At 40.1% G+C, this 27,503-nt stretch overlaps 2 protein-coding genes and 1 pseudogene across 5 annotated transcripts in view; 2 read left to right on the top strand and 1 right to left on the bottom strand.

The window, feature by feature from the left end:
* Nucleotides 1–27,503, bottom strand: part of LOC126973596 (zinc finger protein 664-like) — a 44,763-nt gene that overhangs the window by 4,250 nt on the left and 13,010 nt on the right. Inside the window, exon 5 of one of the 2 annotated variants that reach the window (XM_050820929.1) lies at nucleotides 8,647–8,720. In XM_050820929.1, coding sequence (XP_050676886.1) covers nucleotides 8,650–8,720 — 71 coding nt within the window. In that variant the 3' untranslated portion in view covers nucleotides 8,647–8,649. Of the gene's footprint in view, nucleotides 1–8,634; nucleotides 8,721–27,503 lie in introns of those variants that run through there. The other variant, XM_050820930.1, reaches the window with a different exon arrangement.
* On the top strand, nucleotides 216–19,753 carry LOC126973639 (uncharacterized). Of its 3 annotated transcripts, none has more exons than XM_050820984.1 (2): nucleotides 216–699; nucleotides 2,102–2,728. In XM_050820984.1, exons 1-2 carry the CDS (start codon nucleotides 513–515, stop codon nucleotides 2,713–2,715), a joined length of 801 nt encoding a protein of 266 aa, XP_050676941.1. In that variant the 5' UTR covers nucleotides 216–512; the 3' UTR covers nucleotides 2,716–2,728. The 3 variants fall into 3 exon arrangements, 2 of the variants coding, with proteins under 2 accessions (XP_050676941.1, XP_050676942.1); XR_007731384.1 differs by lacking the exon at nucleotides 2,102–2,728 and adding an exon at nucleotides 19,127–19,276 and having other exon boundaries at nucleotides 562–699; XM_050820985.1 differs by lacking the exons at nucleotides 216–699; nucleotides 2,102–2,728 and adding exons at nucleotides 17,241–17,724; nucleotides 19,127–19,753.
* Nucleotides 8,875–11,787, top strand: LOC126973627 (uncharacterized; annotated as a pseudogene).

Raw genomic sequence — 27,503 nt, 5'->3', positions numbered from 1 at the left:
GATTTATTTAATTTTAAGTCTAAAATCTTATTTAAATGTAATGTTATTTAAGTTTCATACAAATGTTTTACAGAAAATCACTACCGGTCTCTTCCCCTCATTTTTTTCATACAATTTTAGTTTTTTTAATTGATCACCACAAGGCATCTTCAATGTTAGCCCATTATGGTAGCCTGTCCGTTTCATTTGGTCCATATAAGTAGGGGACACTTAGAGCCAGTCCACACGGCGCGTTGCGTCAGCGTTGCGTCGACGCAGCGCTACCACTGCGTTGTTTTACATACAAATAACCAAGGTGTTCACACGGCGCGCTGCGTCGTCGCAACGCACACATGACGGACAGCAGCCCCCGAGACGAAGCGGGAGGGGGTGTACTCGTGCGACGTCGGAGCGTCAGCGCTCAGTTGCTTGTGCGTTGACAGAGAGGATACACGGAAGCTCATTTCGTTTTACGTTTACGTTTTTGTATTTAGTTTTATTTGCAGGGTAATTAGTTTTATTTGCAGGGTAAAATGAATACCATTGAAGAAATTGACATAGATTACTTGATTACATTGATACAGGAAAGGGAAATTATATGGGACAAGTCAAACGTAGATTTTAAAAATAAAAATTTAAAAACAAAAGCCTGGGAAGACATATCAAAAGTTTTATTTCCTGATTACGAGAATTTCACAGCTGAACGAAAAAATAAAGTTGGTGAGTTCACAGTACAGATATTTTTTTTTTTTTTTATTTAAGAGGGCTTTCAAGATTTTCTTGCACCGCCAATTCCGCGATCAGTACAAAATTAATATCTCGACACTCTAAAATTTTAAAACTTAGGGAATTTAGATTAGCGTGAGTACTATTTTATTACTTAGCTCAAAACTAACCTAGACTACGCTGAGTAGGTATAAAATATTATTTTTTTACTGATCGCGGAATTGGCGGTGCAAGAAAACCTTGAAAACCCTCATAATACAATTATACCTTATTTAGCTGCCAAGGCAGAGTTCCTCTAGTCATAAAATAGGTCGCATATTGCTGTCTTATGACATTCGGTGCTGTCTGTTCTTCATGTACGGGTTGTATTGGGAGAAATTCATCAACACTTATAGCAAATTTATCTCTTTGTCTAAAACCATCTCGATCAGCGACAAAATTGTGTAATACACAACATGCTTTTATAATGTCAGTAGCGAAGTCATAGGACACGTCTATCGGTCTGTGAAAAATGCGCCATTTGTTAGCCATAATCCCAAAAGCGCATTCGACATATCTTCTGGCTCTGCTTAGACGGTAATTGAAAACCTTTTGTTGTAAGTCGAGATTTTGACCGCCATATGGACGCATAATATGTTTGCTCAGTCCAAAAGCTTCGTCACCCACAAATACATACGGGGTTGGTATATTGCTACCAGAGAGTGGCTGGGGTTGAGGTGGCTTTTCCGTATGCACCGATGTCGACAAATACGAATTTGTAATTTGAATCCACAATAGCTAGCAACACAATCGAAAAAAAGGCTTTATAATTAAAAAAAAGTGAGCCACTATTTGCAGGATTACACACGCGGATATGTTTGCCGTCGATGGCACCAACACATTGAGGAAAATTTGCCTTTACATCAAAACCCCTCGCTATTGTTTGGAAACTTTCAGTTGTCAGTTCAGGGATGTTGTCTCGAAGAAGATTGGTCCATATAGCACGACAAACTCTTTGTATTATATATGCAATAGTAGATTTTCCCCGTTTGAATTTGAAATGTAAATCAGTTATTGAATTTCCACTTCCTAGGTATCTGAAAAGAAAATAATTATTATAATATGCATTTATGAGATAGATAGATACCCGAAAAAAAATACTGACATATTCAGACATCGATAGCAAATAACTTTCTCTATGTAACCAATTAATTCTAGAATCGCGAAAAAAATAGCAGCTGTTGCATACATTTTGATTCAGTAGGTATTGCTTTTTGTATGTAACAGCTGTTATATTTTCACGATTCCAGAGTCGGTCACATAGTGTTTGTTAACGATATCTGAATATGTCATTAAATTTTATCGAGAAATTCACTATGTATAAATTATTAAATCATGTTTACTATTGGTTTTGCAGGTAATGATTTAATAAAAAAATGGAGAAGTGTAAAAGATAATTACTTCAGATATTCAAAAAAATTAAAAGAAGCATCAAAATCGGGCTCGGGCGCTACGAAACTGAAGAAGTATCATTTATACAATCAACTCCTTTTTTTGAGAAAAGTGGAACAAAATGCCACCGAATCTAGCTTAGACTCGCCTAGAGAAATCAACAATGAATCTACGTCTACAAATGATGACATTACCACAGACAACACTCCGCGCTATGTTCCAGTCGCGCGCAAAAGGGCAATGCAAATGGATGAGTTTGAAAGAGAAGGACTAAAACTTCTCAAGGAGCCGGAAAATCGCCATATGTCCTTTTTCAGAGCTATATTGCCATCTATTCAAGAATTTTCCGACCGAGAAACTCTCCGTTTCCAAAGTAAAGTTATACAAATTATAGATGAAATGCGGTATGGACAAACATCATCATATGTGAGTGGCCCATCAACGTCTCACCAACCACCATATGGGTATCAAACAGCAAATTTTCAAAGTACATACATTTCTGATTTTAATAATTCAATTACATCTCCAGAAACATCTCAAGCAAGTGAAGAAACTGAATACGATTTTTCTAATTTGTAATTACTGGATGATATCTCTCTTACATAATGTCTAAATTTAAAATTATGACAATTGCTGATTATTTGTGAGTTGATTACTCTCTTAAATAATGTCTAAATTTAAAATTATGACAATTGCTGATTATTTGTGAGTTGATTACTAATTAAACAAACCAAAAAAACTGTTATATTTTTATTACTTAAATATATTTATATAGTTACCTTAAAGTGATTCCCAGCATTTCTACTGGTTCCACTGGATTCCTCATATTAGTATAGTTTTTTCGTATGTGTGGTTCTAAGGACTTCAATAAACATTCGAAGCTGGATACACTCATTCTAAAAAAATTATAAAACTTCTTTTCGTCTAATAGCAACTCCCGATATTCTAAAAAAAAAAACTGTCCATCACGATTTCTTAATGAAATGAAAGGACTGATCCAGTACCGTCTTGTGATCTTGCGTCGATTTCGGCGGTGACGTAGTAATAGGAGCAATGCTAGACGTCTTTTCCGATCCATGATTTGCTATAGACTGACTGCGAATTTTTTTCAAAATACTTGCCGCAACTGTGCGTCGCCGCTGCGCCGACGGAACGTTGACTGCGTCATAGTAACGCTGCAGCGCCCGTGTGGCCGGCTATGCGTCAAAATATTTGCGTTGCGACGACGCAACGCAACGCAACGCGCCGTGTGGACACGCTCTTATAGTGAGTTGTTAACGATGCCGGTGACATGATTGATTGGAAGCATAACACTCAATAGTAAATTAGCGGAAGGAGAAGATTCGTCGAATCCAAGCCGAACAGGTTGGCACTCATCACGATTGATACAAATGAATCTCAACTGTGTCAAGAATGGGTCACAGTCCTCTTGGAAGATAGTACCGGTCACGCGTGCGCTTTGCTCAATAATGGTTCCACCGTGAATTTGTAAGTCCCTGCAATAGCCGAATAATAAGCCTCAATAGAGCCTAGTGGCTCTATTGAGGCCATCGCCAATATGAAAATCGCGACAATGAAGTCTAACAGGGTCTCGTTCAATTTCAAAGGATCGGACCAAAATAGCCTTTAAAGGACAAGCAAAAACTATAAAAAATAAACACTTATCCCCGCAAACATTAACGAAGGCTGATTTCGAGGAAAAGTGCAAACTCCTTAAGTGGATGTAATACAAATTGCCGTATAGGAAAATGTGTTTGCGCGCTGGTTTTTGTGGAACTTATTATCGCAATTCCGAGTATTATTAATTACACGCGCCCCTTTGGCGCGCTTTTTAACGGTTTCGAAGCAGTTGATTAATTAGTGTGTTGTACTCCTCGTGTGTGTGTGCGGCCTCGCCACCGGAGCAGGAGTCCGGCCAGCGGCTGCACGGCGGCCTGCCGGACTGGATCGCTGTGACGCGGCGGCGTGCGGCCAAACCGCGCCCGGACAACGGACGCCCCAAGCCGTTGGCGACGGCCAACGTATTTAAGCCGCTCCCGGTACAGGAGACACCGGGAGCCAAGGTAACGGCCAAGCCCTCACAGGCGAGGCCGACTCCAATTATTATCTCCAAGGAGAACTTTGATTTTGAAAGGTGCCGAGCGGCGCTTCTCGCCGCGGGCATTAAAAATTTTAATTTCAATATCCAGCCACATATGGCACAGCTGTCCTGCAAGACTAAGGCCGATAAAGAATCGGCCCTTGCAGCGCTCAAAGGTGTGGAACGTTTGCAGTTCCACACATACACTGACAAGGACGACAGAGCTCACATCTCTGTCGTCCAAGGTCTGTACTACAGCTCCGCAGAGGAGCTAGGTAGTGCACTCCTGGAACTGGGGTTCAAACCCACGAGAGTTGTCGCCTTCAAGGGCGATGCACTGGTACCAAGGTACCAAGTGACGCTCCCGAAGAGCACTGATATCGATGCCTTCAGGAAAATTAAATATATTTTTCACCAATCGGTGCGAATCTATAAATATAAACCCAATAATAAATACGGCACTATGTGTTCCAGGTGCCAGACATTCGGACATGCAGAACGGAACTACAACCGGGCCGCCCGCTGCGTCAAGTGCACGGGAGCCCACCTCACAGCGGAGTGCGACCGGAAGGAGGAGGCTCCAGTCCGGTGCTGCAACTGCGGCGGAGAGCACGCGGCCTCGTACCGCCAGTGCCCCCAACGCCGCATCTACCTTGCGGCCGTCAAGGAGCGCCAGGAGCGCTTCCAGACCCGCCAAAGCGCACCACCCCAGCCCCGCCTGTTCAAATCGAACATGGCCAACGGCCGCGGGTTGTACTCAGTAATGACAGGGAACGCCCCGTCAGCGTCAGACCTTCAGCCACCCACAACGCGGTCCACTGCCGGACCGCCGCCCACTGGCCGAGGCCCACTGGCCCTATGCCAGGTGGCTTTAAAAGAGTCGAGACAGACTCAGCCCCCTTTAAAATAACCGAAGAGCCAGACTCTGAGGAAATGTCAACCCATGAAATTATAAAATTCATTAAAATCGCAGGTCAGCTGAAGCCTCTGCTCCGCCGCAGCATGAGCTACGAGGAGCAAATCATCACAGTATTTGAGTTCCTGAGCATCCATGGATGAAGAGACGGCGACCCCTCCCCCGACTGGCACTGCTCGTCCTCTACCAGTAGCGTCGCTTAACATAAACGGTATTGTGAGTAGGAAAAGAGAACTCATACATTTCCTAGGTACACACAACATCGACATTACACTCATACAAGAAACACACCTCGTTCCCGCACGACGTTTTTCAATTCCCGGTTACACCTGCTACAGACGTGACGGACAGACAGACCACCGCGCCCGAGGTGGCGTCGCAATTTTTGCCAAGTCAAATATATCGCATCATTCACTTCCACCGGTGGAGCATGATATATGCGATATAATTGCAATTAGATTAGAGTCTCACCGCGGACAGACACCCATCACAATAGTTAACTTTTATTGCCCTAAGCAAGACAGTAGAATCACGACAGCCATCGCAAAAGCTCTCTCTCTCGGCAACACCGTCATCTGTTCCGGAGATTTTCACGCCCGCCATAGACACTGGGATTGCAATCGAGCAAATTCCAATGGATCGCGTCTTTTTAATCACTTTGCAGGTCACGAATATAATATTTTAATTCCGGACAAAGCGACCCACCTCCCCTCCAACCCTAGGCACTCTGCCGCTCAATTACAACTCACCCTTGCCAAAAATATCACAAACGTTACAGACCCACTGACTTATGACGTTATCTCGGACCATTGGCCCATTATTTTCGAAATTAATAGCCTCATCCCGCGCATCTCGCGACCTATCTTTAAATACGGTAATGCTAAATGGGACACTTATAAAAAACATATTAACGAAGCCCTCCCCTCCCCCGGCTCCTTAAAATTACACCGACCCGAATTAGTGGACAACGCCATACAAACACTGACTGACGCTATAATCAAAGCCCGTAACGCGAACATCCCGACGTTCACACCGAAACAAACAAACAAACTTCCACACGACATAACAAGACTTATCAAACTAAAAAACCAATACCGACATCACGCACAGAGACTTCATACGCGTCGGTTTAACACGATTATTAATTCACTTCAAAACCAAATATATTTTAAAATAAAATCTCTCACTTCCAACGAATGGAACAAAAAGCTCGAATCGCTTGACACCCGCGACAATTCCCTCTGGCAGTTCGCGAGACGCCTTAAAAACGTACACACCCCTCTACCCTGCTTCAGCACCCCCTCGGGCCCCGCCCGGTCGGACGCTGAAAAGGCCGAGGCCCTAGGTACACACTTTGAGCGACAGCATAGACTCACCGTGGATCTGAGCGACCCCGACACCGAACGCGAGGTGTCGCGGTCTCTAGACCACCTTTACAAAATAAACGGACCGACCGCACCTACGCCAGTTGTACCTCGCGAAGTCAAATTAATTTTAAAAACCTGTAAACCGCGAATTGCCCCCGGGCACGACGACATACAGAACATACTTCTAAAACACCTCCCTTCAAAAGCAATAGACACCTTAGTTAATATATTTAATGCGTGCCTTCGTCTTACCTATTTTCCCTCGTCCTGGAAAATAGCAGTAATCACCGCGATACACAAACCGGGAAAAGATCCCACCTCCCCCGCGAACTACAGACCAATTAGTTTACTTTGCACACAAAGTAAAATATTAGAAATTTTAATTAATAATAGAATAAACTCACTTATAGAATCAAACCTACCTGAGGAACAATTCGGTTTCCGAAGGTCACACGCGACTACTCACCAACTGGCGCGCGTAGTCGAACATATAACACACCAATTTAACTTGAGACACCAGACTGGTATGGTTCTACTCGACCTTGAGAAAGCCTTCGATACCGTCTGGCATGATGCCTTAGTTCACAAATTATTCGAAGCACAAGTCCCCTTTGAATATTGTAGAATAATAAAATCATTCCTTACGAATAGATTTCTTAGAGTTAGAGTCAAAAATAGTTTATCCCCCCCACATCCAGTAGTAGCAGGTGTTCCACAGGGCTCCATCATCTCACCGAGGGCATTTTTACTCTATATGAGAGACATTCCAAAACCTCCGAACACGGTCCTCGCCCTGTACGCTGATGACACAGCTTATCTGTGCAGCAGTAAGAACATCAAATCTATAGTCTCCCACCTTAATACAGCCCTACATTGTGTAAGCAACTACTTCTCTAAGTGGAAGCTTAAAATCAATGACACAAAGACCGAGGCGGTTCTTTTCTCATACAAAACTTCCCGTAAACTCAACATCTCTTTAAAGCCACATATTAATAACCACCCGGTCGAATGGCAGTCACAGGCTAAATACCTAGGACTTATCCTCGACCGGAAACTTTCCTTCACGCCTCATATTAATTACGCCCGCTCTAAGGCACTTACTGCCTTGAGCCTGTTGAGACCCATTTTCTATAGGAATTCCACTCTCTCAACTAGTAACAAGCGTCTACTATACCAGTCCTACATACGCCCGGTCATGACATACGCAAGTCCGGTATGGATTAACACAAATCAAAACAATTATCGTAAACTACAAACTGTGCAAAATAGATCCATTAAAACCATCTACCGGACCCACCCGCGTACAAATCTTAAATGACTTCATGTAAAGAAAAACATCCCAACATTAGAACAACACATACAAGAGATATCTCATAGCTTCTACAGAGGGCTACGCCGACTGAAGGACGGAATAAACCCCGCCCTCCGGTCGACTTGTAGTCGTAAGTCACTCACAGAGTACTGCCTCAGCATAAAACGTTACAAACATGCATTACCACATCACAACTGGTTAGAGCTCACAGAACACTAGCGTATACACACACACACACACTCACGCACACAGAGTTCTAGCTAGGTCTGAATAAATGTAAAACCAATATATTGTAAATTGGTTTAGTTATAAGAATTAAATAACGGCGAAAACTGGCCTCCTATTCCCTCTCCTTCCTTCCCTTTCCCAAGATCCCCCCCCCCCTCCCCACACCCGTCTTATATTTATAAATTATATAAGTATGTATACATATCTATGTATTTATTCACCTTAGTTTTTAATTTAGTTTTTTAAGTTCTAGTCATTAGTCTTAAGTTAGGTTAAGTGATAGGTTACGATAATATTACGTTATTCACTAGCAAATAGCCAGGTTTTCCCAGTTTCCTGGATTCCCTCCCCCCCACAAACCTCATGTATTAGTTTTTTAAGCATAATAAAGTTTTATCCCTCAATACGTAGATAGGGTTGTAGAAATAAGTTTTCTGATACCTACATATATAAGGCTTAATTGTAAATTGCTTTAATAAGTAGATTTAAGTAATTTTGTATATATATTTTAATACCAAATATAGAAATTTTGAATTTGATTTTTTTTTTTTGAAAATGTAGCCACAGATTCTAATAGATCAAGGCATCCTTCTTCTAGCTACCTTACCTTTTAGCTACGAAGGTGCGAAAGAGACAGCCGTTGCATTGGGTTGGGTGGTTCAAGACAGACGCATCTTAGATCTAGAAACAATGGTAAGATTGGATATTGTACCTAAAGACACTACGTATTGACGCAATACCACTATGTTGTGAGGGCTGCAACCAAGCGCCATCACAGCTACATGACGTGTTTGCGGACGCTAACGAATTAGGGCGCTTTTAGTGTCACGCGGATTTGCTCACGCACGCGGGATTGGCCCGCATGCGTAGCATCCGCAAAGAACAATTTCATATAGGTATCTATTGTAAAGCGTGATATACGCACGCGGGACGCGGGGCGCTGTGCGGGGCGCCACCCCGGTGCGGGGTATCCGCATGCGTAAGCACTGCCTACAACTTCAGTGCCCATTTTAGAGTCGAACGGGGCGCACGCGCCGTATTGTACTGCCGAAATGAAAATCGATACAGAGCGAGTAATCATTGAAGTTCATCTGCGGCCCGTTTTGTGGGATAAACGCAATGAATTATACAAAAACAGGGACGCGAGAGAGGCTACATGGAGAGATATTTTGAAGGAATTGGCACCTAACTACGAAAATTTGAGCGAAGAGGAAAGAAAAGAGGCGGGTATGTGTTTGGTTTATTATTTTATTTATACAAGCATCATTACTTTATTAATATAAGCATAATTATTTAATTCACAAATAACATCAAAAACCTTCTAAAACCTTTTGAGTTTAGTTAATTAATTATATATCGGTGTTGCCAGGAGACTTTTCCTTCATTGATAAAGTAATCTGCAAATATATCTCTGATATTACTTGCCGACGTATTACTACTTTCAGTCTGCTGCCTGGGTAGTGGTCCCGTAAAACCATTTGTGACAAATGTATGGCTGACCATGTATCCATCCCGTTTCCTTATGAAATTGTGAAGTACACATGCCGTCTTGACTATTAATTGTGCTAGATCTAACTTGACAGTCATGGATCTGTGAAATATTCTAAATTTATTTGACATAATTCCAAAAGTGCATTCTATGTACCTTCTAGCTCTGGACAGACGGTAATTAAATATTTTTGTTTTTGTAAGGTAAATTATCACGAGCATAAGGCCGCATCACATGTGATGATAAACCAAATGCCTCGTCTCCCACTATCACGAACGGCAACTTTGCTCTTACACTAGATGGATAAGCTACTTCGGGGCAAATAATAGGCAACTCTTGCGGGTCAGGGATACCCAACGTGTTACTTTCCAGTTTCGTATACAAATGACTCCTTCTAAAGATGGTTGAATCGGCGTTACTTCCACTGGTACCGACATTAATATATGTAAAATTATAATCAGCATCACACATTGCGAGGAGCACTACAGAATAATATTTCTTATAATTAAAATATAGTGATCCACTGTGCGGCGGTCGAATCACTCTTATATGTTTTCCATCAATAGCACCCAAGCAATTAGGAAAATTTGTATATGTGAGAAATCGCTCTGCGATTTCTTTCCATTTGATCCCATTAAGCTGTGGAATACATTCAGACTTTAGTTCAATCCATATTATGTAACAAACTTGTCTTACTATTTCGCTAATTGTTGCAATTCCAATCACGTAGGAATAGTGTAGATCAGTGAATGTATTACCAGTTGCCAAATATCTGAAAACAAAAACAATATATTAATAATATTATGATTATATAATATATTAATAATGCTGACATCAGACATAAGACGGCATGCACCGCTCGAATTTTACTTCAGAAGAAAAATAAATACCCTTAAGGTGAAAGGGCACGGAAGTAGCTAGCGCTAGAAGTTTTTAATTCGTTTTAACTACAGTACTGTAGCTACGTTAGATTTCTATCATTTGCCGAAAATTTTATCATAGGGGGGTATTTATGCAGTTATGATTTCATATGAAATGTTCGAAGTATAGTTATGTATCTCATATCTGCTAAAAGTGGCCACTTTTAGCAGATTTGAGATACATACTGTGCTGTTAATATTTTATAAGAAATCTCCTCTGTATAAATTAACTCCTATGGTAAAATTTCCGACAAATGAAAGGAATCTAATGAAGCTAATTTTTGTTAAAACAAATTAAAAACTTACAGCGCTAGTGACTTCCGGAAGTTTTCACCTTAATATTGATGATGGCAAATTTTATTGGTACTGGTTTTGGGTAACTTGATCTGAAACTGTGTGTACTTTTGCCAACTACTTATTATATTTTGTCATTTCAGACAAGAAAATACAACAACGCTGGCGAACAGCAAGGGACACTTACCAGAAAGACAAGATATCTGAAAAAAATCAGCCATCCGGCTCTGGGAGTAAGAAGAAGAAGAAATATTCTTACTATGACATTTTGACTTTCTTAGGCAGTACAACGGAAACTGCCGGAGAAGAGTCACTCTGTGAAGAAATGTCTGAACAAAGTAATTTAGAAACACCTAATGAGTCCACGCAACTAGGTACTTCACGTCAAGAAAGTTCTCAACTAACATCACAACGTAATTTAGAAACACGTAATGAGTCCACGCAACCAGGTACTTCACGTCAAGAAAGTTCTCACCCAACATTAAAACAAAAACAAGTAAAATCTAAAAAGCAAGCACCATCCGAATTTGAGGCATAGTTATTAGAATGCTTAAAGTCTAAGCAACTGGAGCTGGAAAGTGAGGATTTGGCTTTCTTTCAGTCTCTGCAGCCTTCATTAAAAAGATTCACTAGATATCAAAAACTAATGTTCAGAACAAAAGTGTTAAATATAGTTATGGAAATGGAAAGTCAAACACAACCTGCATACTACAGCCCCATACCTACAACAAGTTCTAGTGCTTTTACTGAGCTTGACAGTTTGTCACCGATAAATCAAGATTACCAAACCAATAGTATAATCCAGGATACTTCCAGTCTTAACGACAATGCTATTAGTTCTGCTGCAGTGAATGATAATGAAACTCTTATTTCGACTGAAAGTCGCCTGTTTAATATCACGTCTTATGACATAATTTATAACCCAGCAACAACATCATCTACTGGCGAAAGTAATGTCAACGCTCAGGATACAAATTTACAAAGAAATGAATGATGTAAAATTTGATTTTTAATTTATGAATAAAACTCTTTTTATTAAAATGAGTACGATTAACTTTTTTTCTCCAGTTTCTCTCTAATTGTTTGTTTATTCATATGAGTGCGGTTGTACACACGGCACAGATCAAGTTACTCAAATCCAGTATAAGCGGGACTCCGACGGGTTACCTAAGTATGATAATGCGCAAGGTGCGAGTTCCATTTATACTGGTTTTGGGTAACTTGATCTGTGGCCATGTGTACTTTATCAGATAAAAAAAGGATTGTGTATGTAGTTGAAATCCCAAACCAATTAAGAACTTTTTTTGACTTCAAATTACTGTCATGTGCAAACCTATAACTTTATATAATTTTATAAGTCGCGTGTGATGAAAGGTAGGAATGATTCCACTTTAAAGGCGACATTTTATGAGTGAAATAATCTGATTTTATGAAATTTCAACAATTAATAACCAATGACGCATTACTTTACGATATTTCAAACAAACAATCATTATTATACCGTTTATTTAGACTGGATAATTACTAGAACATGTGTTGTATGATGTCTCAATAATTGACCACGATGGTCAACTACTGAAAATATCATTGATTTGATTTTTCTGTTTAACATTTTTGCAGTTGACCAGAGTACATGACCATATTTTTTTTGCACATGTAAATTTACACATGACAGTAATTTGAAATCAAAAAAGTCCTTTACTGGTTTGGGATTGGTACGTTTATCCTACCTGTTCAAATCCCTTTCCACTAAATCATAGCAAGAAATTAAATATTTAAAATTTAAAACTTACCTTAATGTAATAGCGAGCCTCTCAATCGGTTGTATTGTAATCCTTCGTAAACTGCTTTTTTGTAGCTTATTCTCAATTTTACACAACAGTTCATCAAAAGAACGAATGGACATTCGAAAGTAATTTTTAAATTTACGTTCACTATTTTGTAGTTTTCCAAAATGTGTAACAAACGCCCCAGCAAGAAGCCTATTTTCAAGAAAGGGATCAACATGTACTCTTGTCTTCTTGTTTCGTCGTTTGTAAAGTATGTAAGCGACACATATTCTTCTGACATTGATCATTTTTGAACACGTCTATACCGTTACGCAGCCCGTAGAAAACTGAAACTCATGCTGCGTATGATCCGCAGCGTGAAATTTTACGCATGCGGGCCAATCCCGCGTGCGTGAGCAAATCCGCGTGACACTAAAAGGGCCCTTAACGTACGCCGTAACGCCATATTGCCGAGACGACACCGGCGGGAGCAATATTCTTATTGGGCAAATCACAGGGCACGCTAGAGTGTCGCTTAACCCTCCGTGTACAAGGTGGGGTGTGACATACCCCAGCGGTTGAAAATTTCGAATATTTATTTTAACAAAAAACGCGTAAAGTGTGCTTGGGTATCGCACACCCCACCTTGTATTGCACGTGGCTCAAAAGGTATGTGTAACTACTTTTATTTTTTATTTATTTATGTGTTTCATTATGATGATTAACGTGAAAAGATATTGTTAGCAAGTTATAATATTAATAAAAAATGTCTCATCTATCGGAAGACGAAATATTACGAGTATTGACCGAAGAAAACGATGATTTTGACTTAGAATATATGAATGAAGAAGAAGAGTCGGATGATGATGCAGATCAGTAATCAAAGCAATACAGATAGTGAAGTGGATGCTGACATACCATCTTTTGATTCAGACAATGATGAAATACCTCTCTCAGAGTTACAAACAAATTTGGGATACTACAAAGGTAAAGATGGGGTTACAAATTGGCAAAGGAATCCATACCGACTGGCGATTCGTACCTGAGCTGAAAATATTATTCGTGATCTACCTGGCATAAAATCAGTTGCAAGGGACAAAAATTCACCTATTCAGTGCTTTTTATTATTTATTACTGATGACATGATTGCTGATATCGTAAATTGCACCAATAAAAAACCCGTTTGCAGTCTACCAACGATCCTCAAAAATCGGAAACGACACAGGAAGAAATGAAACCACTATTTGGTTTACTCGTTTTGTCTGGTTTAGCACGTTCTGGTCGTAAAAAACACGATCGACTTATGGGCCACCGATGGCACAGGGATGGATGTATTTAGACACAATGTGTAGAAGCCGATTTACTTTCTTATTGAACTATTTAAGATTTGATAGTTCTGCTACGCGAAACGAGAGAATAAAAACGTATCGATTAGCACCAATCAGATGTACATTCGAACAATTTGTAAAGAATTGTCAAGATGCTTACATCCCGTATGAAAACCTTACTTTGGATGAAGAACTGGTGGCCTTTAGTGGACGATGACGACTTTCGGACGATTAATTTGAAAACATGAACCCAGACAGGAAATTATATACACCTGAGGAGATCAAAAAGATAGCTCCCGGCTACCGAGGAAAACCAGAGCTTTTCGACCCTGAAAAAGTCGGAAAACCACGCGCTGCCTCTTCAGCCAACCAAAAGCGGAATGGTCCGGCTACGATTAAACGAATTATTAGTGATACTCACTGCTCTAATACTTCTGTTATTGTAATGATTGGGAGAAGAGGTAATTTAGATATAAAAAAAATACAAAAACTGTACAGTGACTTAAATACCTTAAAAATAGAAAATCTTGTATTATTCACATTTCCTTTCATGCCTGATTTGCCGCAGGAAAACAAAATTAGATATAATTTGAACAATATGTTAACCCTACTGTCTCATTCTAATTATTTGACATGTAATGATAATAAATTATCTAGTAAAATACAGATAATAGACATAAAAAATATAATTAATTATAAAAAATGTAATATATTGACATCTGATAGGTTACACCTATCTAATTATTATAAAAGACAGATAGCAAAATCGCTATCATATTATTTATTTTATAACACAGCCAACTATTTGGCAATCCCGTCACCTGCTTCTTTTGAGCAGGTTAGTTGTAAGTTGATAAGCACTGCTTCTATTGAGCAGTGTGATAACTTTTTGGACTCCGCTTCTATTGACCGGAGTAATAATTTAATAACCACTGATTTTATTGAGCAGAGTATTAATTTAATAACCACTGCTTCTATTGAGCAGTATACTAATTTAAGTAAAGATTGGGAATATTTTCCAAAAAATTAAACAATAAGACAATAGGGGACTCCTCTAGCAGTGTAAAAACAAGTAATTTATCATGTACTAGAATAAGTAATAATTGTAAAATTGCAAACCTGACGCACCAAAACATGCAAGGATTATTTGGTAAAGAACTTGAACTGGAGTTATTTATGGATCATAAAGATATACATATTTTATGTTTAACAGAGCACTGGCTCAGAAAATATGAGCTCATCTTTAACTTCAGTGGTAATCAGGTGGCAAGTGCGTTTTGCAGAGAAAAGGCTACACGTGGCGGTTCTCTTATACTTGTAAGTAAATTATTTAAATTCAAAGAACGTGAAGATATTGTAGGCCTCTCTGTTGAACGTACCATTGAAATAGCCTGTGCAGAGCTTGATCACGCCATTGTTGTCAGTATATACAGACCCCCAGATGCAGTATATGAATTATTTGAAAGTGTATTGGAGGAGGTTCTACTAAAATTATGTAAGTCGAAGAAGTTTATCATGATATGTGGTGATTTTAATATTAATTTATTAGAAAAATCCACCACCAGCATTAGATTCAGATCTTTGTTCAAATCATATGATTTAACCAATATTTTCGTAGAGCCCACTAGAGTAACCGGCACCTCAAAAAGCTGTATTGATAACATATTCTCGAATTATAAACCCATTTCTCAGGCAATAATAAACAAACTGAGTTCAGACCACTTTGGCCAGTTAGCCTCTTTTAATATTGAGGTCAATAAATGTAATAAAATTAAAAAGTTTACGTTTGTTCCTATGAATAATAGGCGAATGGAGAAATATAGAGGTAATGTGTCAGTTAAACTCTCAATTTGCATTCATTGAAATATAATATAAATCCTAATGAAATCTATGATATTCGTTGGACAAAGCTACAAACTCAACGCCACAGAAGAATCACCCCATGTGGGCTGATTCAATATTTGGCATTGACGTGGCCGTCCGCGAAATAAACGTCAACCAGGAAATAACCCCGTCATATGCGAGGTTACCTGAGATCGTTGACGAGGTCTACTCCTCCATAGGAGGGGATGATCAGAACCTCGATAAACAAATGAATAAGGGAATGCTTATGTATTATTCTACGGCATTACTTTGGGCACGTTTATTGGATAACAAAGTCAAACGTGGCAACACAAATTTGACGTTCCATGAATTGGAATTTTGCATAATATAATAATAAGCGATAATGGCACACGACTATAACGTGCCCCAGCCCATCTACCTGTTTCTAAAGGGGATCGGCAGCGTGAAGGACCCGACGGGTAAAACCGTCTACCTCGCCAGCCATACTCTCCCAGTGACAGTAGTGCAAGGAGGGGGTGGTTATCATTCACCAGCCATTGACCACCAGCCGCAACACATAATCTCTACGAAGAGATGCCTTCACTAGGCGTCTGTGGAGATATCTTGATGGCAGGAAGCGTCCGATGCGGTACAGCCTGTACCAAACATCTGGGTGCTGCCACCAAGAACGAGGCCCACCAGATCAATGTGTGGATACCTCGGACCCATCGGTGTCAGAAAAGCGGAGGTGCGAATTCTACTGCAGTCAGTAGGAATCACAGCTGCTCAATTTGACGAAACCGTAGGGGGAACCCGTCTAAACGTACACCTGCTACAAAAAGTCAACGACTATTTTATGGGATGTCCCACATTCCGCAACGAAAAAGTTAAGATTGACGCGTTAACGGCGACGGTGACGGCGTTCAGCTCATCAGATCAGTACCAACTGATGAGAATGTTGACGTGAACGCGCGCTGGACAAGCCACATTGTGAGGCCGAAATCAGCGAACGCAAATTCAGTGTCAACATTCGGTGCATCCTATCTCATGGGATACCAATTGTACAAAGAGGCAGTCAACGGAACCAACGCCAACTGGTGTTGCGTTGAAAATGTCCCTGGACAACAATGGGTGATTCCACAAGAGTTAGGAGAAGGAGAAGATCGATTCGTTTCGATCTCTGAATCGCAAAGGAATCGCACCAACGCTATTGTGCGCAGGATGATCATCAGTCCGCGCTAACTCACGTCAGTGACGTTAAGTCAAAGAATTTCCGAGGCCACGCCGAGTAGGATCAAGGGTACAGATTTTCGAGACAAATAGGTTAATCTTAATTTTATTATTGTTAACCAATCAGTATTAGATTTATTTAATTTTAAGTCTAAAATCTTATTTAAATGTAATGTTATTTAAGTTTCATACAAATGTTTTACAGAAAATCACTACCGGTCTCTTCCCCTCATTTTTTTCATACAATTTTAGTTTTTTTAATTGATCACCACAAGGCATCTTCAATGTTAGCCCATTATGGTAGCCTGTCCGTTTCATTTGGTCCATATAAGTAGGGGACACTTAGAGCCAGTCCACACGGCGCGTTGCGTCAGCGTTGCGTCGACGCAGCGCTACCACTGCGTTGTTTTACATACAAATAACCAAGGTGTTCACACGGCGCGCTGCGTCGTCGCAACGCACACATGACGGACAGCAGCCCCCGAGACGAAGCGGGAGGGGGTGTACTCGTGCGACGTCGGAGCGTCAGCGCTCAGTTGCTTGTGCGTTGACAGAGAGGATACACGGAAGCTCATTTCGTTTTACGTTTACGTTTTTGTATTTAGTTTTATTTGCAGGGTAATTAGTTTTATTTGCAGGGTAAAATGAATACCATTGAAGAAATTGACATAGATTACTTGATTACATTGATACAGGAAAGGGAAATTATATGGGACAAGTCAAACGTAGATTTTAAAAATAAAAATTTAAAAACAAAAGCCTGGGAAGACATATCAAAAGTTTTATTTCCTGATTACGAGAATTTCACAGCTGAACGAAAAAATAAAGTTGGTGAGTTCACAGTACAGATATTTTTTTTTTTTTTTATTTAAGAGGGCTTTCAAGATTTTCTTGCACCGCCAATTCCGCGATCAGTACAAAATTAATATCTCGACACTCTAAAATTTTAAAACTTAGGGAATTTAGATTAGCGTGAGTACTATTTTATTACTTAGCTCAAAACTAACCTAGACTACGCTGAGTAGGTATAAAATATTATTTTTTTACTGATCGCGGAATTGGCGGTGCAAGAAAACCTTGAAAACCCTCATAATACAATTATACCTTATTTAGCTGCCAAGGCAGAGTTCCTCTAGTCATAAAATAGGTCGCATATTGCTGTCTTATGACATTCGGTGCTGTCTGTTCTTCATGTACGGGTTGTATTGGGAGAAATTCATCAACACTTATAGCAAATTTATCTCTTTGTCTAAAACCATCTCGATCAGCGACAAAATTGTGTAATACACAACATGCTTTTATAATGTCAGTAGCGAAGTCATAGGACACGTCTATCGGTCTGTGAAAAATGCGCCATTTGTTAGCCATAATCCCAAAAGCGCATTCGACATATCTTCTGGCTCTGCTTAGACGGTAATTGAAAACCTTTTGTTGTAAGTCGAGATTTTGACCGCCATATGGACGCATAATATGTTTGCTCAGTCCAAAAGCTTCGTCACCCACAAATACATACGGGGTTGGTATATTGCTACCAGAGAGTGGCTGGGGTTGAGGTGGCTTTTCCGTATGCACCGATGTCGACAAATACGAATTTGTAATTTGAATCCACAATAGCTAGCAACACAATCGAAAAAAAGGCTTTATAATTAAAAAAAAGTGAGCCACTATTTGCAGGATTACACACGCGGATATGTTTGCCGTCGATGGCACCAACACATTGAGGAAAATTTGCCTTTACATCAAAACCCCTCGCTATTGTTTGGAAACTTTCAGTTGTCAGTTCAGGGATGTTGTCTCGAAGAAGATTGGTCCATATAGCACGACAAACTCTTTGTATTATATATGCAATAGTAGATTTTCCCCGTTTGAATTTGAAATGTAAATCAGTTATTGAATTTCCACTTCCTAGGTATCTGAAAAGAAAATAATTATTATAATATGCATTTATGAGATAGATAGATACCCGAAAAAAAATACTGACATATTCAGACATCGATAGCAAATAACTTTCTCTATGTAACCAATTAATTCTAGAATCGCGAAAAAAATAGCAGCTGTTGCATACATTTTGATTCAGTAGGTATTGCTTTTTGTATGTAACAGCTGTTATATTTTCACGATTCCAGAGTCGGTCACATAGTGTTTGTTAACGATATCTGAATATGTCATTAAATTTTATCGAGAAATTCACTATGTATAAATTATTAAATCATGTTTACTATTGGTTTTGCAGGTAATGATTTAATAAAAAAATGGAGAAGTGTAAAAGATAATTACTTCAGATATTCAAAAAAATTAAAAGAAGCATCAAAATCGGGCTCGGGCGCTACGAAACTGAAGAAGTATCATTTATACAATCAACTCCTTTTTTTGAGAAAAGTGGAACAAAATGCCACCGAATCTAGCTTAGACTCGCCTAGAGAAATCAACAATGAATCTACGTCTACAAATGATGACATTACCACAGACAACACTCCGCGCTATGTTCCAGTCGCGCGCAAAAGGGCAATGCAAATGGATGAGTTTGAAAGAGAAGGACTAAAACTTCTCAAGGAGCCGGAAAATCGCCATATGTCCTTTTTCAGAGCTATATTGCCATCTATTCAAGAATTTTCCGACCGAGAAACTCTCCGTTTCCAAAGTAAAGTTATACAAATTATAGATGAAATGCGGTATGGACAAACATCATCATATGTGAGTGGCCCATCAACGTCTCACCAACCACCATATGGGTATCAAACAGCAAATTTTCAAAGTACATACATTTCTGATTTTAATAATTCAATTACATCTCCAGAAACATCTCAAGCAAGTGAAGAAACTGAATACGATTTTTCTAATTTGTAATTACTGGATGATATCTCTCTTACATAATGTCTAAATTTAAAATTATGACAATTGCTGATTATTTGTGAGTTGATTACTCTCTTAAATAATGTCTAAATTTAAAATTATGACAATTGCTGATTATTTGTGAGTTGATTACTAATTAAACAAACCAAAAAAACTGTTATATTTTTATTACTTAAATATATTTATATAGTTACCTTAAAGTGATTCCCAGCATTTCTACTGGTTCCACTGGATTCCTCATATTAGTATAGTTTTTTCGTATGTGTGGTTCTAAGGACTTCAATAAACATTCGAAGCTGGATACACTCATTCTAAAAAAATTATAAAACTTCTTTTCGTCTAATAGCAACTCCCGATATTCTAAAAAAAAAAACTGTCCATCACGATTTCTTAATGAAATGAAAGGACTGATCCAGTACCGTCTTGTGATCTTGCGTCGATTTCGGCGGTGACGTAGTAATAGGAGCAATGCTAGACGTCTTTTCCGATCCATGATTTGCTATAGACTGACTGCGAATTTTTTTCAAAATACTTGCCGCAACTGTGCGTCGCCGCTGCGCCGACGGAACGTTGACTGCGTCATAGTAACGCTGCAGCGCCCGTGTGGCCGGCTATGCGTCAAAATATTTGCGTTGCGACGACGCAACGCAACGCAACGCGCCGTGTGGACACGCTCTTATAGTGAGTTGTTAACGATGCCGGTGACATGATTGATTGGAAGCATAACACTCAATAGTAAATTAGCGGAAGGAGAAGATTCGTCGAATCCAAGCCGAACAGGTTGGCACTCATCACGATTGATACAAATGAATCTCAACTGTGTCAAGAATGGGTCACAGTCCTCTTGGAAGATAGTACCGGTCACGCGTGCGCTTTGCTCAATAATGGTTCCACCGTGAATTTGTAAGTCCCTGCAATAGCCGAATAATAAGCCTCAATAGAGCCTAGTGGCTCTATTGAGGCCATCGCCAATATGAAAATCGCGACAATGAAGTCTAACAGGGTCTCGTTCAATTTCAAAGGATCGGACCAAAATAGCCTTTAAAGGACAAGCAAAAACTATAAAAAATAAACACTTATCCCCGCAAACATTAACGAAGGCTGATTTCGAGGAAAAGTGCAAACTCCTTAAGTGGATGTAATACAAATTGCCGTATAGGAAAATGTGTTTGCGCGCTGGTTTTTGTGGAACTTATTATCGCAATTCCGAGTATTATTAATTACACGCGCCCCTTTGGCGCGCTTTTTAACGGTTTCGAAGCAGTTGATTAATTAGTGTGTTGTACTCCTCGTGTGTGTGTGCGGCCTCGCCACCGGAGCAGGAGTCCGGCCAGCGGCTGCACGGCGGCCTGCCGGACTGGATCGCTGTGACGCGGCGGCGTGCGGCCAAACCGCGCCCGGACAACGGACGCCCCAAGCCGTTGGCGACGGCCAACGTATTTAAGCCGCTCCCGGTACAGGAGACACCGGGAGCCAAGGTAACGGCCAAGCCCTCACAGGCGAGGCCGACTCCAATTATTATCTCCAAGGAGAACTTTGATTTTGAAAGGTGCCGAGCGGCGCTTCTCGCCGCGGGCATTAAAAATTTTAATTTCAATATCCAGCCACATATGGCACAGCTGTCCTGCAAGACTAAGGCCGATAAAGAATCGGCCCTTGCAGCGCTCAAAGGTGTGGAACGTTTGCAGTTCCACACATACACTGACAAGGACGACAGAGCTCACATCTCTGTCGTCCAAGGTCTGTACTACAGCTCCGCAGAGGAGCTAGGTAGTGCACTCCTGGAACTGGGGTTCAAACCCACGAGAGTTGTCGCCTTCAAGGGCGATGCACTGGTACCAAGGTACCAAGTGACGCTCCCGAAGAGCACTGATATCGATGCCTTCAGGAAAATTAAATATATTTTTCACCAATCGGTGCGAATCTATAAATATAAACCCAATAATAAATACGGCACTATGTGTTCCAGGTGCCAGACATTCGGACATGCAGAACGGAACTACAACCGGGCCGCCCGCTGCGTCAAGTGCACGGGAGCCCACCTCACAGCGGAGTGCGACCGGAAGGAGGAGGCTCCAGTCCGGTGCTGCAACTGCGGCGGAGAGCACGCGGCCTCGTACCGCCAGTGCCCCCAACGCCGCATCTACCTTGCGGCCGTCAAGGAGCGCCAGGAGCGCTTCCAGACCCGCCAAAGCGCACCACCCCAGCCCCGCCTGTTCAAATCGAACATGGCCAACGGCCGCGGGTTGTACTCAGTAATGACAGGGAACGCCCCGTCAGCGTCAGACCTTCAGCCACCCACAACGCGGTCCACTGCCGGACCGCCGCCCACTGGCCGAGGCCCACTGGCCCTATGCCAGGTGGCTTTAAAAGAGTCGAGACAGACTCAGCCCCCTTTAAAATAACCGAAGAGCCAGACTCTGAGGAAATGTCAACCCATGAAATTATAAAATTCATTAAAATCGCAGGTCAGCTGAAGCCTCTGCTCCGCCGCAGCATGAGCTACGAGGAGCAAATCATCACAGTATTTGAGTTCCTGAGCATCCATGGATGAAGAGACGGCGACCCCTCCCCCGACTGGCACTGCTCGTCCTCTACGAGTAGCGTCGCTTAACATAAACGGTATTGTGAGTAGGAAAAGAGAACTCATACATTTCCTAGGTACACACAACATCGACATTACACTCATACAAGAAACACACCTCATTCCCGCACGACGTTTTTCAATTCCCGGTTACACCTGCTACAGACGTGACGGACAGACAGACAACCGCGCCCGAGGTGGCGTCGCAATTTTTGTCAAGTCAAATAAATCGCATCATTCACTTCCACCGGTGGAGCATGATATATGCGATATAATTGCAATTAGATTAGAGTCTCACCGCGGACAGACACCCATCACAATAGTTAACTTTTATTGCCCTAAGCAAGACAGTAGAATCACGACAGCCATCGCAAAAGCTCTCTCTCTCGGCAACACCGTCATCTGTTCCGGAGATTTTAACGCCCGCCATAGACACTGGGATTGCAATCGAGCAAATTCCAATGGATCGCGTCTTTTTAATCACTTTGCAGGTCACGAATATAATATTTTAATTCCGGACAAAGCGACCCACCTCCCCTCCAACCCTAGGCACTCTGCCGCTAAATTACAACTCACCCTTGCCAAAAATATCACAAACGTTACAGACCCACTGACTTATGACGTTATCTCGGACCATTGGCCCATTATTTTCGAAATTAATAGCCTCATCCCGCGCATCTCGCGACCTATCTTTAAATACGGTAATGCTAAATGGGACACTTATAAAAAACATATTAACGAAGCCCTCCCCTCCCCCGGCTCCTTAAAATTACACCGACCCGAATTAGTGGACAACGCCATACAAACACTGACTGACGCTATAATCAAAGCCCGTAACGCGAACATCCCGACGTTCACACCGAAACAAACAAACAAACTTCCACACGACATAACAAGCTCGTATCAAACTAAAAAACCAATACGTCGGTATTGGTTTTTTAGTTTACATATAACACACCAATTTAACTTGAGACACCAGACTGGTATGGTTCTACTCGACCTTGAGAAAGCCTTCGATACCGTCCCCTTTGAATATTGTAGAATAATAAAATCATTCCTTACGAATAGATTTCTTAGAGTTAGAGTCAAAAATAGTTTATCCCCCCCACATCCAGAAGTAGCAGGTGTTCCACAGGGCTCCATCATCTCACCGAGGGCATTTTTACTCTATATGAGAGACATTCCAAAACCTCCGAACACGGTCCTCGCCCTGTACGCTGATGACACAGCTTATCTGTGCAGCAATAAGAACATCAAATCTATAGTCTCCCACCTTAATACAGCCCTACATTGTGTAAGCAACTACTTCTCTAAGTGGAAGCTTAAAATCAATGACACAAAGACCGAGGCGGTTCTTTTCTCATACAAAACTTCCCGTAAACTCAACATCTCTTTAAAGCCACATATTAATAACCACCCGGTCGAATGGCAGTCACAGGCTAAATACCTAGGACTTATCCTCGACCGGAAACTTTCCTTCACGCCTCATATTAATTACGCCCGCTCTAAGGCACTTACTGCCTTGAGCCTGTTGAGACCCATTTTCTATAGGAATTCCACTCTCTCAACTAGTAACAAGCGTCTACTATACCAGTCCTACATACGCCCGGTCATGACATACGCAAGTCCGGTATGGATTAACACAAATCAAAACAATTATCGTAAACTACAAACTGTGCAAAATAGATCCCTTAAAACCATCTACCGTACCCACCCGCGTACAAATCTTAAACGACTTCATGTAAAGAAAAACATCCCAACATTAGAACAACACAAACAAGAGATATGTCATAGCTTCTACAGAGGGCTACGCCGACTGAAGGACGAAATAAACCCCGCCCTCCGGTCGACTTGTAGTCGTAAGTCACTCACAGAGTACTGCCTCAGCATAAAACGTTACAAACATGCATTACCACATCACAACTGGTTAGAGCTCACAGAACACTAGCGTATACACACACACACACACTCACGCACACAGAGTTCTAGCTAGGTCTGAATAAATGTAAAACCAATATATTGTAAATTGGTTTAGTTATAAGAATTAAATAACGGCGAAAACTGGCCTCCTATTCCCTCTCCTTCCTTCCCTTTCCCAAGATCCCCCCCCCCCCTCCCCACACCCGTCTTATATTTATATATTATATAAGTATGTATACATATCTATGTATTTATTCACCTTAGTTTTTAATTTAGTTTTTTAAGTTCTAGTCATTAGTCTTAAGTTAGGTTAAGTGATAGGTTACGACAATATTACGTTATTCAATAGCAAATAGCCAGGTTTTCCCAGTTTCCTGGATTCCCCCCCCCCCCCCCACAAACGTCATGTATTAGTTTTTTAAGCATAATAAAGTTTTATCCCTCAATACGTAGATAGGGTTGTAGAAATAAGTTTTCTGATACCTACACATATAAGGCTTAATTGTAAATTGCTTTAATAAGTAGATTTAAGTAATTTTGTATATATATTTTAATACCAAATATAGAAATCTTGAATTTGATTTTTTTTTTTTTTTTGAAAATGTAGCCACAGATTCTAATAGATCAAGGCAATTGGCACCTTCTTCTAGCTACCTTACCTTTTAGCTACGAAGGTGCGAAAGAGACAGCCGTTGCATTGGGTTGGGTGGTTCAAGACAGACGCATCTTAGATCTAGAAACAATGGTATGATTGGATATTGTACCTAAAGACACTACGTAGTGACGCAATACCACTATGTTGTGAGGGCTGCAACCAAGCGCCATCACAGCTACATGACGTGTTTGCGGAAGCTAACGAATTAAGTACGCCGTAACGCCATATTGCCGAGACGACACCGGCGGGAGCAATATTCTTATTGGGCAAATCACAGGGCACGCTAGAGTGTCGCTTAACCCTCCGTGTACAAGGTGGGGTGTGACATACCCGAGCGGTTGAAAATTTCGAATATTTATTTTAACAAAAAAGGCGTTAAGTGTGCTTGGGTATCGCACACCCCACCTTGTATTGCACGTGGCTCAAAAGGTATGTGTAACTACTTTTATTTTTTATTTATTTATGTGTTTCATTTTGCTTATTATTATTTCATGCGCACCAATCCACAAAAAAAACTGAATCGGTACAACTCGGGTCAACTAATATCCAAGGCATGGATCCGAGCAGCTATCCCCGCCAATGCAATAAGTGATTTTCGTGGCAGTGGAATCTACCTAGTCGAACCAAATGCTCTATCTGACGCTGAATTTGCTATATCAGATCTTGCGTTGGGGGAACTTGCGCAGGAACGAGAATCTTATCCTCTAAATGATCAAGAACCAGGCGTTTCTGGAGTGTCTGCGTTAGAAAAATGCTCACAAGATTCTGAGCAGTCTTGTGTTAAATGAAAGAGACCAAAAGTCATCCTAAGCAAACAAGTACCAGGTGTTTGTACCGTATCGGAATCTGAGTCTAATCAAAGTTTACATCATCAAAACGAACTGCTCCCATCAGGATATCAAGTTCCAAGTAATGCTGATAATCTGGAAATTATCGTACATGAGTATGAGCAGAATAACGTGAACCAAAATCACGCCGTCTTCAAGCCTTTTAAATTTGTCTCAAGATTGTTTACCCTTAGAAGATTACGACATTGAAAATTACATCTTTGATAATAATGAGCTATCATTGCCATTGCTGATATCATTAAATGAATCCCGGAACCAAAATCTTGAAAAAGAATCACCGTCTAAATTTTTACATCAAGCATCTCCTATACCAAGAATACGCATCGCTAAAAGATCTAAACAATGTGCAGAAATTTTAAACTGCAATGATAAAATTGAAGAGAAGAAGAATAAAGCGGAGAAAATAAAGAAAACAAATAAAATTACCACAAAGACCAAAAAAACAAACCAACTGGGGACAAGAAAAGCATTGAGAAGAAAAAAGGGCTACCGCAAAAAAATAAAAAGACTAAAAATTATATTGATATCACTAGCAATGAAACTGAATCTGATAACATAGATATTATGAAACAGGACAAAGTAAAAACTTCAAGGAAGAGAACATTACCAATTTACAGTTCTGACAGTTCTAACAGTAGTGGAAGTAAAGAAAATGTCTTAAATCTAAAGGACGAGAAATCTATAAGAGACACTGGAAAGATATTAAAAGTCAAGAATGCTAATTCAATAGTAAATACGACTAAAAAAATTTTGATAAATATCGCGTACAATGCTTTGGTAACTACAATTTAACTAAATCAAAATCAGATTGGATTCAATGTAAGATGTGTCGGATGTGGTTGCATGAAACATGTACAACATTCCAACACTGTTGTATGAGATGTGGAAAGTTAGAAACCTTAGCCTCTGGTAAAAATTAATGTTAATACCAAAGTTGATCACCAAATTGTTGTATTTTTAAGATAAATTCTAACATTTTATACTAACTTACATAACTTTAAGTTTAAATAATATTTAAATAATTTAAATAATTTTTATAAATAAAACTGAAAAGTATTCAATAATATTAATTAATATTTTATTTTGTACTTAATAAAAGATCTCAGGAAATTATAAAGACTGTTAAATAAATAATAAAGATTACTCGAATTGATATAAAATTGTTTCTATCCCCGCACGAGGCAAGTATCCCCCGAAGCATTTTCTACGCTAGGCTACTACTATCCGTCATAGTAGGCAACTATCTCTCTTTTGAGAGATGAAATAAAACATAATTTATTCAAAACCATTGTTAATGATGTATACAAAAATAGGCTTTTATAGAAGATAAAAGACCTATGTTGTGAGATACATACTACATAATTTTCAGCAAGTTCATATTTAAAAAAAAATAACGCTTTTTCGAAAAGTGGGGCAACTATCCGGCTTTTACCCTAAGAACGTGCGACAAGTTGTGTGCGAGTCAAGCGAGTGTGGTCATCCGCTTGAGGGGGTAATCGACAACGTCGCACGAGTTGCACAATTTACTATTTTGTATTACAAATGCGACGATTTATGTATTATTTTCGACTCGTTCGTTAACAAAATTTTGCAACTTAAAATATAATTTTATTTATTAAATTAAATAGTCAGATGCGTCAACCTCAATTCAGTTTTGATGAAACATCAAAACTTAATTGTGTTTTTTTTTGTTGTTTCAATTATTTTAGCAATTTTATCTAAATTTGCGTGTGCCAAGTATAATTTTATT

Source organism: Leptidea sinapis, chromosome 29 (assembly GCF_905404315.1).
Source record: "Leptidea sinapis chromosome 29, ilLepSina1.1, whole genome shotgun sequence".
In the NCBI taxonomy this organism is placed as follows: domain Eukaryota; kingdom Metazoa; phylum Arthropoda; class Insecta; order Lepidoptera; family Pieridae; genus Leptidea; species Leptidea sinapis.
Note: the sequence above shows the minus strand (reverse complement) of the source record. Positions and strands in the feature narration are given on the sequence as shown.

What these genes read in the sequence shown, in the direction of transcription:
- LOC126973639 (XM_050820985.1), top strand. Translation starts at nt 17,538, where the DNA reads ATGAATACCATTGAAGAAATTGACATAGATTACTTGATTACATTGATA. An exon ending in TGAACGAAAAAATAAAGTTG is followed by an intron (nt 17,725 to 19,126) that starts GTGAGTTCACAG and finishes TTGGTTTTGCAG; the next exon opens with GTAATGATTTAATAAAAAAA.